Source organism: Mirounga leonina, unplaced genomic scaffold, assembly GCF_011800145.1.
Source record: "Mirounga leonina isolate KUSES-001 unplaced genomic scaffold, KU_Mleo_1.0 Mir_128, whole genome shotgun sequence".
NCBI classification, from domain to species: domain Eukaryota; kingdom Metazoa; phylum Chordata; class Mammalia; order Carnivora; family Phocidae; genus Mirounga; species Mirounga leonina.
In genome coordinates this window covers 25,403,722-25,418,217 of record NW_023270320.1, presented here as the reverse complement: position 1 = coordinate 25,418,217, position 14,496 = coordinate 25,403,722, and the positions used below count along the sequence as shown (strand labels likewise).

Below are 14,496 nucleotides of genomic sequence, written 5' to 3'. Positions count from 1 at the left end.
AGAGATGGGTACAGGATCAAACTCAGTTATCTTTAATCCTTTCATTTCTTTCTTCACTATGTCAAGCTAATTCTTCAGGCCTAAAACATGTAACAGACTGGGAAATTAAAAAAAGATGTTGATTTTTAAGTTTATTACTAATTTATTCATGGAAATAAAGTAGCCATTACCATTAGGAACATTTTTTAGGATGGTATACAATCACGTATAGGTTAAGATTTTGGCTTTTAAGATATTAAACATTTTATGAATGTAATTAAAATAAATTCAACTTGTGTCTCCAACTTTCTATTGGTCATAATACTTTTCATAGTGTGCAGTATTTGAATCTGAAGATGAGAAGCACACAAGCATCACAATGACCTCTTTTTAAAGTTGTCTAGATATCCATTTTGGACACTGGGTTAATGGTTTGAAAACAACTGCATTACACTACATTTGTAAGCAAAACAGAAAAATTTTATTTGGAGAATGCAGCTTTTTAATGGAAATTGAAAAAAAAGTAGGGAAAGTGTGAGATAACAGCTATCCCTTAGGAAATAATCTTAATAGTTCAAAATCTTTCATAAAATCTTATTAAAATTTAGGAGGCAGCATTAGTTTAACATTTGACAGATCTGAGAATAATTCTCAGTAAGAATCTGGCCTAATAATATTAGATCTTGGATTAGTATAATTTCTAGTTGCAGATGTAAATCTTCAAAGAATGTATGTATTAGGTCCAAGTGAACCAAATATATAACAGTGCTAGATGATTCTTTACCTTTTTATAAGTTCTTGAAAATGAAAATAGTATACTTATGATTCCTTCGTAAAAGTGTCCCTAAACCATAACAACTTCAAAGTACCTTGACTTTTATCAGAGAATAGCATATTCAACTCCTAACCTTCTATTTTTACTTATCATATAGGAATAATAATGACAACAGAATTATAAATTCTGCCTTGAAAAGATGAATATTGTTGCTCTTCCCAACGTTTACTTCAAGTTGAATCCCTGATATCAGCAATACTTAACCTCCCTTGTCAAAGCAGTAAAAACTAAAGGCATTAAATTAGTATCTAAAATCAAAGTATAGCTTTATCTATAAAATTTTGTGTTGTATCTGGACATAGGACAGCAAAGGCCATATAAAATATATTCAGAGACCAATGTCATTATGAATGTAAAAGGTTTTAAAGGTTTCATATATACATATATTTTTCCCTAACAACTTAAAACCCAATTTTTAAAAACTGGCTTACAATATCAGGCAGGTGTCCAAATGCTGAGTTTTAAATTCAGCATTATCTTAACTCTTTGTAAAGATAAGTTGTTATACAAACATTAAAAGTGCAATAAGCTAAAAACACAAAACAAAACACCCTTGGTTTAGTATAACTACAATTAATAAATAAAGCAGAGCACTAAATGATCTAAGAACCTGGTCACCAGAACACAGCATCAAATAACAATCAACAAACATTACAGCATAAAGAAAGCAGCGAAAAATCTCAGCCAGGTTGTGGTCATGTGAATTTTTTTTCACACCATTGTTCCCACACTTCACAGGCCCTATCCTAGACAAAAATCCATCAATACCAACTTAATACCAAGAAATTCTGAACTGATAGTTTAGCAAAATGCAGTCTGGCTTACTGCCCAAGGTGGTTAAGAAAAATAAGTTCAGGAAAACATGCTACAAAGCTTGCGCTAACTTGGAAAAATAAACAACAAATATTATTGTGGCTACAGATCCAGAATTTGTTTTAAAAAAAAGATTTGGCATTTAAAATGGAAACTTTCCAGTACATTCCAAAGGTATACTGAAAAGGCCAGTAATGAAACAATGATGACCAAGACAGCAGAAGCACCCACAACTGAGATACACTTTGTCCTATGAAATGAGAGCCCACAGGTTGACAGAAAAATATTCTAATTTCAAAAGTCAACTACATGACACCCTATTTGCCATTACTAATTCCATTAAGATTACTAGGATTTCAAAAGTGGCATTGTAAAAAATGGTACTTCCAGGATTCAACCCAAAAGCCCAAACCAAACAATACAAGAATATTACATGACATTTAAAGGAGCCTCAACAAATGTGTGATATTTCTCCTTTACCATTTATATTTTAGTTTTCTTTCTCAGCTCTTAAAAACTGTAGTTGGAATTTCTAAAGCTTCAATACCATGCACTTCTTATCTTCTCTCTCAATACAGCAAACACTAAACATAACACAACTTGTCAACAGTATCACTTAAAACACTGTTCAGACACAACTGAGGATCTGCTTCTTGGCTCCTCAAACTGGTGGTGCTATTTTGCTCAACAACTATTTGCTTATGGTCATATCTGGTCCTTGGACAACCTATTCACAATGTAGTGGACTGTAGCTCTAAAGTCTACCTCATTTTTCAGAATCATCAGTGGTATTTCACCTCAATGTGTAAGAATATGGAAGAGGGCCTTCCAAGTTGAACTTCCTAATACTCACAGTTTGAAATGGTCTGGAATGGTTGATCACATTTTTCAGATCTAACTCAGCACACTTATACAGAGGTAGTAGATGCCTTTGGTGAATCACAAGGACTGCCCTAGCACAAGCTTCTCTCAATCTGCTCACCAAATCTAAATCAGCTCCCCCAATGAAAACAAGTTCAAGTTCTGTTTCATAATAAGAAAGTGTACAATCAAGTCTTACAATCAAATTATGAGTTATACCATCTAAATTCTGGAGCAAAGAGAAAAAGTCAAATTTAGGAGCTATGCTCATGGTTTAAAGCTTCTAAAAAACCACATAAAACAAGAATAGTATCGTTAACATCTTGGGTCCAATGTGCTATAGCAATATTATCACAACTGTTTCATCAGTATAAGAGCTGAATCAATTTCTATGTTGAGAAAATATACATGCATACTACCATTTCTCTATCAAATACATATACATCTCATAGAAACACATCCTTATAGGAAACACTGATTTTACACTGTCTTTTTGAGAACAATTTTGCATTGAATTACAATAAAATTACAACTCGTTGTAGATCTTAAATTAGAGATGTTTACACAGAGAATTGTAGTAATGTACAAGAGCACTTCAATAAGAACTGGATGAACAATGCTTAAAGCAAAAAGTTTTTATAACCAAGCTGTACGAACATTAGGGGGCTTAGGTCTTAGCAACAGGCCACCTGACGTGTCAAAAACTGGTCGCTCACTCTTACAACTGAGACCACTGAGACCACTGGTAGCACTGGAGGTTCTAGAAGCTCCTCCTGAAAATATATGAAGAAAAAAAATAATTTTATTTAAACTAAATAGATACATCATCACCTGATAAACTTCCTCTCCTAATTTAAAGTCCAGAATAATTTTTTCTTCCCTATCTCACATGCATTTTTATTAGTCTAATATAATTCTCAAACAGGAATGCACTTCAGAATTCCCTGTGGAAATTAAACATGTATTAATAAACATGCCCAGACTCTACACTAGGGGATTCTGATTCAATAGATTTGGGATGGGAATTAAGGTTTTAAAAAGCTGCTAAATTGATTCAAGTGAAAAAAACAAAAAAAAACTTTGTGTAACCATTTATGAATTTATTCAACAAATAATTTACCACATTCAAGGCACAATGCTAAGTATGAACTACTGGAACAAGAACCTACCCTGGTCACTAATTATACCAAGGAAGTGATGCTTGAAGAATGAAATGAATGAATGGAATTACTAGTCATGTGAGTGTTTAAGACTCACATGAGCACTGGGGAGTTGGGACATTTTATGTGGGTCCAACGTTCTTCTAATATTGGCTTCTCTTTTTTATAGTTTAGAACGCATCCGTGAAATAACAGCACAGACTTCTGTACATGAGAATGTCCAGCCTTTCTGTGTGTCACATACCCTAGCACACGTGGTCACTGCATGCTACATTCTCTGGGATATACCATGAGCTGGGTGTGTGCTGATCACAGATCAACCATCAGGAGGGATTATATCTGATGACTCTACAGACTAATTCCTGTTTTAGATATCCAGTGAGGAAGACAAAGTACATATAAGGGCTGGAAGATATTAACAATAGTTCTTAACTGGTTAGGGGGAATGTTTCAGCAGCTTTTAAACAGCGTTATCTACTCATTTCTTCCTTTAATAAATGTAATGAAATTAAGTCTTTCCATTATCGAAGACACTACTGATATTTTCAACTGTTTTTATAGGTTTCTTTCCTATGCTGCCATTACATGCTGTGAGTGAAGCCTGAAATTAAGTGAACTAACAAAAGACAAAACATTCCAGTGAAAAATAACAGTGCACTCCAGAAGTCAGCTATTTTAAACTCTATCCAATAACACGTTATATATATATATATATATATATATATATATATATATATTTTTTAAGATTTTATTTATTTGAGAGAGAGAATGAGAGAGAGAGAACACATGAGAGGGGAAAGGGTCAGAGGACGAAGCAGACTCCCTGCCAAGCAGGGAGCCTGATGCGGGACTCAATCCAGGGACTCCAGGATCATGACCTGAGCCGAAGGCAGTCGCTTAACCGACTGAGCCACCCAGGCGCCCCGCACGTTATATTTTTAAAAAAGGATGAAATACACAAACATAAATACAAAATAATTCTGAATATGCTTACTTAATGGGCTATACTGGCCAAGAGTTGATCTCACTCGTCTTGAGGACGGTGATGAGCTGAGATAACCCATATTGCGATGATAGTCCATCAGTTGGTCAGAGCGTTTCATACCAACTGTTGGTTTCACAGCTTCAAGCCTTTTCAATAAAGCCTTCATTTAAAGACAATCAGTTTGAAAGTCAATGTTAGGTAAGTATCAATAAACAGTAAGTTATAGTAATAACTTAGCAAAATAACAGCAATAAGTTTTTAAAAAGGCAAATACTTTTTAAAAACTTTTATTTTAATTCCAGTATAGTTAACACAGTGTTATATTAGTTTCAGGTGTACAATACAGTGATTCACCAATTTTATACATTATTCATGTGCTCATCATGATAAATGTACTCTTAATCCCCATCTCCTATTTCATCCATCCCCCCAGCCCCCACTCTGGTAACCATCAGTTTGTTCTGTATAGTTAAGGGTCTGCTTTTTTGCTTGTCTCTCTTTTTGTCCTTTGTTTTGTTTCTTAAATTCCACGTATCAGTGAAATCATATGGTATTTGTCTTTCTGACTTATTTCATTTAGCATTATACTCTCTAGATCCATCCATGTTGCAAATGGCAAGGTTTCATTCTTTTTAATGGCTGAATAATATTCCATTGTATATATACCACATCTTTTTTGTCCATTTATCTCTCAGTGGACACTTGGACCACTTCCATAGTCTGGCTATTGTAAATAATGCTGTGATAAACATAGGGGTACAGATATTCCTTCAAATTAGTGTTAAATAGGAAAATACTTGATAGATCCTTATATTACAGATTTTAAATCACTTTTGAGATACTATATGAAAAAAATATACTTTCAGAAAAATCTAAGGGTCCACCTATCCTGTAAAACCACTATGATTTTAAAACCTGATCACAGGCACATCTCTCTTTTACGTCAGCTTACAGTCTTAGGAAAGGTGCTATAAGCTGAAATTCCTAAACCACAGAACGGACATAATGGGAGTAATATAATGCTAAAAGCCCAGTGTGTTCAACCCTAGAAATCACCATAAACCTATCTAAACTACTATAAATTCGTATATGATTACAGAGCCCTGGCTTTCAAGCTGTTTACTTTCCATTTGGGCCCTAACATAGGACACTGAGGAGAGGCCAAGTGCCCAGGGCTCTCAGGTCCCCCACTCCCACTATCGGCCCCTCCATGCTTTCCATGTCACCTGTTTTATATACTTTATATACTAAAGATTCCGCATCAAATTTAGTTTGGAAGAAAAAGCTTTTACTGGTAAGAAGTTTGAAAATCAACTACTCTTGAATGTAAAACTTTTTTTTTTTTTTAAAGATTTTATTTATTTATTTGACAGAGAAAGACACAGCAAGAGAGGGAACACAGCAGGAGGAGTGGGAGAGGGAGAAGCAGGCTCCCCGCTGAGCAGGGAGCCCGAGGTGGGGCTCGATCCCAGGACCCTGAGATTATGACCTGAGCCGAATGCAGATGCTTAATGACTGAGCCACCCAGGCGCCCTAGAATGTAAAACTTTTAAAAGGATATATAAACCAACTAGCCAAGGCAACATAACATCCAGTAACATGGTATTTTAATATGATTCAGCAACAGAATCTAATGAGTAACATTCCAAATTTATTTTCTTTCCTCACATATGAAGGTGGAAAGTTTCTTTTGCTTGATTTTGACAGGCATTGTTGAGAAAGGAATATTTAAGCAGACCAAACGGATCAAGGAACTGATCTATGGTTGTTTTATTATCTCTTTATTGAGTTAAACTATCTCTGTAGCAAGGTGATCTTCATTTAAAAAGAGAATGTTGTTCAGCACTCGGATTCTCGTTAAAAAAACAGCCTCGTGAGTTCAGTCACAGGACAAATTTTCTCGCGCAATCTGTTTTTTCCTTCTGCCTCAACTGAGGTTTTTTTTGTGGCAAAATATACATAAAATTTACCATTTTACCATTTAAAAACATACAGTTCAGTGGCATTTAGTATACTCATGTCATAATGAACCATGGCCACCAATCATCTCCAAAACTTTTTCTCAACTTCGTGTTTGCTCTTACAGTCTCACCCCCGCCCTTCTATTCGATTTGGTGTTCTGAGTAATTCCAGAGAAGTGTGAGATGGTGGTAGAACAAGTCAAAATATTCCGGAGGACAGCTGTTTAGAGAAAGGAGAAGGAAGGTCTTAACAGAAATGAACTGAGCCTGGAGACAAATGGCAGAGGTACAGAGCACAGGAAGCAGTAAACTGACCAACAGAGAGCTCAGCCTGCCAGCTTTTTTTTTTTTTGTGCATGAAATGGCCTTTCTCAGTTTTTAGTCTTCCAAGGCTAGAACAGACGTTAACTCCCTCAGGAAGTCAGACCCAACTAGCGTTAGTGGTTTTCTTTGCTGAGCTGACAGTTACGATTTAAACACGGCTGCAGGGGTGCCTGGGTGGCTCAGACAGTTAAGCGCGACCCAGGGTCCTGGGATCGAGCCCCACGCTCAGGGAGCCTACTTCTCCCTCTCCCCTGCTTGTGTGCCCTCAAATAAATATAATCTTAAAAAAAAAAATAAAATAAACACGCTTCCATCTGTAAAGTCCACGGTCTTGCCACATCATAGCATGCTGTCCTTCTCTCGTTGCACACAGAGAAGCTGTATAATTTAGGGGCAAAACCTCCTAAGATTATATACCTTTTCAACCTACAGTTTGTAATTGCTCTGAGCGCTGTAAGACACTGGAAGGGATATTAAGAAAAAAATATAAAATACTGCCTTGTAAAGTAATTTATAGTTTGGGAAGAGAACACTACTGCGAGACATTTACAACTAGCTAAGAAACCTCCTATGCACCACACTGTCAGTGCATTCTACTGGGCAGAGCCACACTGGCTGTGCTGATTATCCTATTAACTACTCCCTGAGCTGTGGACGGTAGGATGGAGAGGACGGAAAACTTGGTATGTGCAGTTAAACTACTAATTTTGATTTTTTGCTGGTAGAAGCCTCATTATTTTTTAGATAAACTAATTTCCTAAATTTACTTGGCTAGATTTTTTTTTTTAATTTTAAGAAAACTGTAATGCGCATTCATCAGATGTAAAACATATAAAGTCATTAAGATCAAAATCAGTTTTGAAATAAGTTGACAATAAGGCAAAGAATAAACCCATTCTGTTGGCCTGATATGTCACTTACCAAGTTTATATGCAGAAACTTCGGGAAATTGCTATCCAAACCACATGGAACATATCATATATGAGTTTGTATGTCTCATAAGAATATAACAAGCTAAGCAAAACCTAAGGGTTATCAAATAGAAATAGCTCTTGCTTATAGAGACTATCAAAATATGGAGTATTGATTACAGTCTAAATCCTAAAATCAAAAGTAGATACATTTTAATCTAGTCAACTGTTTAGAACTTCTGGGTACAACTTTAACAATGACAGTTTAAAATTTTTTTTTTTTTTTAAAGATTTTATTTATTTATTTGACAGATACACAGCGAGAGAGGGAACACAAGCAGGGGGAGTGGGAGAGGGAGAAGCAGGCTTCCCGCCGAGCAGGGAGCCCGATGCGGGACTCGATCCCAGGACCCCGGGATCACGACCTGAGCCGAAGGCAGACACTTAACGACTGAGCCACCCAGGCGCCCCGACAGTTTAAAATATTTTAACATTTGTATTAGTGACCAGAAATATAAGTTCCCTAGTCAGAAAGACCTGGATTCAAATCCTGGCTTGGCCACTGATTACAGGCAACATGACTGGATATGGATATTAACAATGAAATAACTTCCAAGAGTCAGTTGTAAGCAGTGAGATAATGCATATAGAATGTTCACAGCAATACCTGGCATACAGTATAGTTATTAAATATTAATGCTATTATTAACACTGTTTTGTATATTTTCTAGTTGTTTGACATATAATAGTATTATCTTCCTAGCTAAGTTATAAATTATATGACAGGACAATATTTTATATATATTTTTATATTCCTTCCGGTGTCTTACATATAGCTCATAGCAGACATTAAACAAATTTATGTTTCATCAATTGAGAAATGGCAAGAATGGTTACTTAACCAATTTGTGGTTTATAAAATCTTAGAACTGCTACTCTAATCAGATTCTAACAATGAGTCCCAAAATAGTTTGTCCAAAGATTTCTTTTCTATTTAGGAAATATTATTCTTTTTGGAAAGAAAACTAACCCAGCCTGAATCCTGTCCTCTTTGGAAATAGAAAGTTAAAAACAAATGAATATTATGTTAATGATGTCTGCAGCAGAGGAGAAGTGCTTGATTTTTCTGAAGTGATAAAAGCAAAGACCCTAAAGGACATTAAAGGGTAGCAAGCCTTCTGTAGTCAGGGAAAACCAGAACGGTTCTTATTTTTCTACAACTGAAGTCAAACTTAGTTATCATTAGCTTTTTTCTTCTATGAAAGGAGACACAGACAATAACCAAAGAAGGAAACCCAGACTGATCTCAGAGCAAAGGTACTGAGATTAATCAACACTCACACTTGAATCCTTACACTAGGGATGAGATTTACTATAAATCTTCATTTTTGTGACAACATATCACTCTCCCCTTAATTCACTTTTTTTTTTTTAAGATTTTATTTGAGACAGAGCGAGCTCCTGCGAGCATGCACATGAGCATGGGAACATAGGGGAGGGGCAGAGGGAGAGGGAGAAGTAGACTCCCCGCTGAGCAGGGAGCCCTACCTGGGGTTCCATCCCAGGACTCCAGGATCATGATCTGAGCCGAAGGCAGACACTTAACCAACTGAGCCACCCAGGCACCCCCTTAATTCATTTTCTATTTAAGAGGTCTAAAATTCCTCTTCTGGACTAGCAAAGAACAGAAGATGGAAGGAGGATTTTATTTTTCATTTAATGTTTTTAAGAATGGTCTGAATTTTCTGAATTTATATATGTATTACTTTTACTTTAAAAATATTTTGGGGCTCCATTTGAACTCTAGGCTCTAATCCTTACACATTCCTTCAGGAACCTTACTTCTTTCCCTGATCTTGCTTCAATTATTCCTCACCCCCTTCTTTCACAGCTCAGGAAATTGATACACATTTGAGATAATGAAATAATCTCATTTCTTTTGGACAGTAAAGAAATATAAACTAAGTACCCTCACTCACATGACCCCCTCGCCTTCTGGTAAGATTATTCTGGGTGCTCTTTCATGAAAATAGGATTCGTATTATATTCAAATGAAGATAAAGAGGTATGCTTTAACATGAATATGTCAAAATTCATGAATTAAAAAATGAGTCCCCTTTTGGAAATTAACAAGTTCTTACTGAGTCTTTATGTAGCAAGCACGCCCTCTATTGGATAAGATTACTTTTTCTTTTTTATTCCTTTTATTTATTTCCCTTGTGAATGAGAAGGAAAGGCAATTATTTAATTATTTGCCTCTTGAAACATATAATGAAGACTGTGAACTTCACCATAAAGATTAATAGTATGCTTTGAACTCTAAAGCACAGCACACTCAGTTTTATACAGTATCTTTGCCTTTTTTTTTTTTAAGATTTTATTTATTTGAGAGAGAGAGAGAGCACATGAGAGGGGGGAGGGTCGGAGGGAGAAGCAGACTCCCTGCCGAGCAGGGAGCCCGATGCGGGACTCGATCCCGGAACTCCAGGATCATGATCTGAGCCGAAGGCAGTCGCTTAACCAACTGAGACACCCAGGCGCCCCTGCCCTCCTTTTCTACCTACTCAACACAGAATGATTTGTTTTGAATGGTCAGTCTAAATAGCCTCTGGATGGCTAACAACCTCAAGAGAACTGGAACAGAACTGCTTTAGCCATTGTGTCTGTCAGCCATCTGCATTGGTCTCTATCACTAGAGATGGAGTAAATGAAGGAACACAAATCATAAAAATGTAAAGGAATGGACCCTGCTTGTGCAGCACATTTGACACATAACTACGAAAGTGCTTGTGTGTGTAGATATGTGTACGCATGCATGTGTGTTTGATTATGAACAGGCTAGCAAACAATAAAAAGTTTATCAGCTCATACAGAGGAACTATTAGAGCTAATGTGGACCTAAATAAGGATTTGGTAGGTAGCTGATTATAAAATAAATAAAATCAAGAGTTTATAAAAGCAAGCGGTTAGAAAATGTAATAAAAAAATCTCATGCACAATAGCACAGAAATATATAGTTTTGAAGAAAACCACACAACTTTACTAAGGTAGAATATTAAGAAGGGTTGAATTAAAAAAAAAAGAAGGCTTGAATAAATGCAAAGACATACTATGGGATGGTAGTATTTTAAGAGTGCCAAACACTCCAGTTAAAATATAAATTTAACACAATTCCAATGGAAATTTCTAACAGATTTTTAAAAAAGAAAAATTAATCAGTCATTATGAAGAATTGTAGGAACAGCCAAGAAAAGTTTTATTTTGTTTAGAGACTGAAGAGTTAAACATAAATGTGAAGATGAGTTCTCCTTGTAATAACAAATAATATTTTATAATAAAATCTTTATTTTGCTGTTCAGCTTTAAGTTACTTTTTTTCACTTCTGCATCAATTAGTTTTTCATTTAGAGCTGCAATGTCCGAGGTCACTAGCCACATGTGGCTACACAGCATTGAAATATGGCCAGTCCAAATTGAGATGAGCTCTAAATGTAAAATCTACAACAGAGTTCAAAGATTTGGTACCCAAAAAAGTAAAGTATCTCATCATTAATTTTTTTCACTGGTTCCACATTATAACATTTTGAATTTATTCAGTACATAAAGTAGTTTACCAGAATTTCACCTGTTTTTTTTGACCTTCTTAATGTGACTACTCAAAAATTTTAAATTACACATGTGGCTCACATTATATTTCTACTGTTCTCAAATACACCAAATGAGATCTATCAAATGGGACAAAAATATTGCTCACATATACAAACTACTAAGTATGCAAAGTAAAAAGAACAAAACAGTGGTAATTCTCCAGTTTCTGAAAACAGCTGAAATGTACAACTGATTTAAGGGATGATGGAATCCGTAAACAGAAGCTAACAGGTTTCATCCTAGTCATACACAGAGTAGCCATTATATATTAATGGTTTCAACTGTTCAAAAGTAAACCCAGGTTCCTCAAAAAGATAAAACACAGAATTACCACATGATCCGGCTACTCCACTCTTAGATATACACTCAAAGGAACTGAAAGGAGGCACTTGAACAGATACTTATATGTCAGTGTTCACTCCAAAATTATTCACAAATAGCCGAAAGGTGGAAATCACCCAAATGTCCATCAACAGATGAATGGATATTCAAAATGTGGTGCATACATATAACGGAGTATTACTCAGCCAGAAAAAGGAAAGCAGCTCTGATATAGGCTACAACATGGATGAACCTTGAAAACACTATGCTATGTGAAATAAGCCTGACATAAAACAATGAATATTGTATTATTCCATTTATACGAAATCTAGAATAGGCAACTTCATAGACACAGAAAGCAGATTAGCAGAAAACAGATTACTTGAGGGGAAGGGGGAAGAGAGAGTTATGAAGAGATACAGGGTTTCTATATGGGTGATGAAAAAAGTTTGGGAAATACTGATGGTGCCACTGAAATGACCACTTAAATCAGTTAAAATAGCAAATTTTACATTATATGTTTTACTATAACTTAACAAAATTAATAACCCATTGAATTCTATGCCTTAAATGGTTATGGTATGTGTATTATCTCAAAAAGCTGTTAAAAAAAAGTAATCCCCAAACTGGTAACCCGCATACACTCCTGCTACCTGTCTGACCTCGAGCAAGTGCCTACAACCCGTGCTGCCTCCTTTTCTCTTCCATCACAACACTATGTCATTAGGCTGCTATGAGGATTAAATGACCTAAAATTTGTAAACTACTATGCACTATGTAATTGCTTGTTAAATAAAACAGGCTCCAGAGTCATGTGGGAGAGTAAAAACAGACAAAAAAGGTAAACCCAAATGTTCATGACATCATTTCAAATTTTCAAAACTCATGAATGAATCTTGGAAAACTGCTACAGTCATGTGCAGAAAGCTATCCTGTAGCTCATTACCCACCAACCTCGTTTCAACTTACTTTGCTGTTCCCTACTCGTTGCCACATGCAGGGTAAGCCAGACTTCACTGTTTTCTGTAAATACATCTCCCAGCTCCCCAACTCTTGAAATTAGTGATGGCAATAAAAATTTTTTACAAGAGTTGGTACAAGTTTGGGTAAGCATATGGTTAAATAGGAGTTTTTTACTTTTTACTTTGCATACTGGTGATGAAATATAATGAGGATGAATTCTGAAAACTGTTTCAGTCATTTTAAAAATAGCTTTATCAATTATTTTAGCTCCGAATGTACGTGCTCATTAAGGTCTAATTTTAGTTTAAGACAATACCTGTGTTTAAAATCTTGGCTCAGCCCCTTACTCAGGAGTTCTGTGTCCCTGGGCTAGTTATCTTGTCCCCTTTGGTCTCAGTTATTCTATCAGTAAAATGGGGATGAGAACAATACTCACCAGAAAGAATTATTGCAGGATTCAATAAGCTAGTATTTGGAGACACTTAGAACAATGAGTTTAGTTTAGAGCTCAGTAAACATCAGCAATTATGATGAATGCAATTTTATGAAGAAAATGATATGCTACCAAGAGTAGTCTTTAATGTGAAGATTTTCAACAGTCCCCATATATATTCCTTAGAACACCGAAATGTTAACTTTGTGATTTTTAATAATCAGTGTCTTTCATACATTCAAGTAGCAGCCCAACAAGGATACAATCCAGTGAAACAGATTTGGCTAGTGACTGAATACTTCACAGAAGATACGTGTATCTGACCCATGGAATACCATTTCCCATACTACTGTCTGACTTAACATACCTAGCCAAACAAGAGAGCTTTCAGTATTTTCATCTAATGTTCCCTTAAAAGATAGTCTGATGAAAAAAAAAAAAAAGGCACATATTGTACCTTCCAGCTCGTTATGTATTTCATACCATACATATCTATACTTACTTTTACATAATTAAGTTCGAAAATGTGGCTGTATCTGGTTTCCTATAAGCTGGCCTTACAAATCATTACAATTCATTTTCTTTGATGACTAAAAAATTTTAGTTACTTACCAAATTTTCTCTTTCAATCCTTTGTTGTTCCCTTTGTCTGTTGAGGGCACTATGATATAACTTAGGGGGATGAACAATCGATCTTCTAGGAATCGTACTTTTGTTTCCTGATTTTTCAGCCTGTCTTGACAGTTCTTTCAAAAGCCTCTGATTTTCCCTATCAATCTGTCTCACTTCCTCTCTTGTGAAAGAGTAGTTTTTCCTTGGTGCTACCGAAGGCTGATCAAAGTGATGTTTTTGTGGTCCTTTTTTATCTAACTGCAGAAATGCTAAAGAAGTGAACAAGAAAAGGAAAAATGACTAAACAAGGAGCACGGCAACATGGTGGTGCATACTGATGCTTAACTCTTAAAAATGGAAACTATATTAATTCATGAAAAGGCATGTATGAAATAGTGTTAATGACATCCAGACTACAATTATGTAGAAAGAAATTCAGAGGCAGCTTAGAATTTTACTTTTTATTGGATTCTTTGGGAATAAAAGCTATACACTGAACTGTGAAAATATTTTAATAAGAAATATAAATGGTATGAGTTCTAAGACAGGTATATTTTATGGAAAATGCCCTTGTCATGTCCATTTTATGTTTCTGTAAGGCAGCTTCATAGTTAGGAAGGTTAGAAACCTCTGGTTGAGTGCATCAACACACAATACTTCAACTTAGACAGTTTTTGTTAATTGGAGGGCA

At 35.6% G+C, this 14,496-nt stretch overlaps 1 protein-coding gene across 3 annotated transcripts in view; it reads right to left on the bottom strand.

Moving 5' to 3' along the window:
* Window positions 1–437: 437 nt before the first annotated feature.
* CFAP97 (cilia and flagella associated protein 97) overlaps window positions 438–14,496 on the bottom strand; it is a 37,950-nt gene continuing 23,891 nt past the window's right edge. For 2 of the 3 annotated variants that reach the window (XM_035004245.1, XM_035004244.1), the window contains exons 3-5: window positions 13,806–14,074; window positions 4,643–4,793; window positions 438–3,261 (exon numbers count right to left, since the gene is read on the bottom strand). In XM_035004245.1, coding sequence (XP_034860136.1) covers window positions 3,125–3,261; window positions 4,643–4,793; window positions 13,806–14,074 — 557 coding nt within the window. In that variant the 3' untranslated portion in view covers window positions 438–3,124. Of the gene's footprint in view, window positions 3,262–4,642; window positions 4,794–6,397; window positions 6,815–13,805; window positions 14,075–14,496 lie in introns of those variants that run through there. The other variant, XM_035004246.1, reaches the window with a different exon arrangement.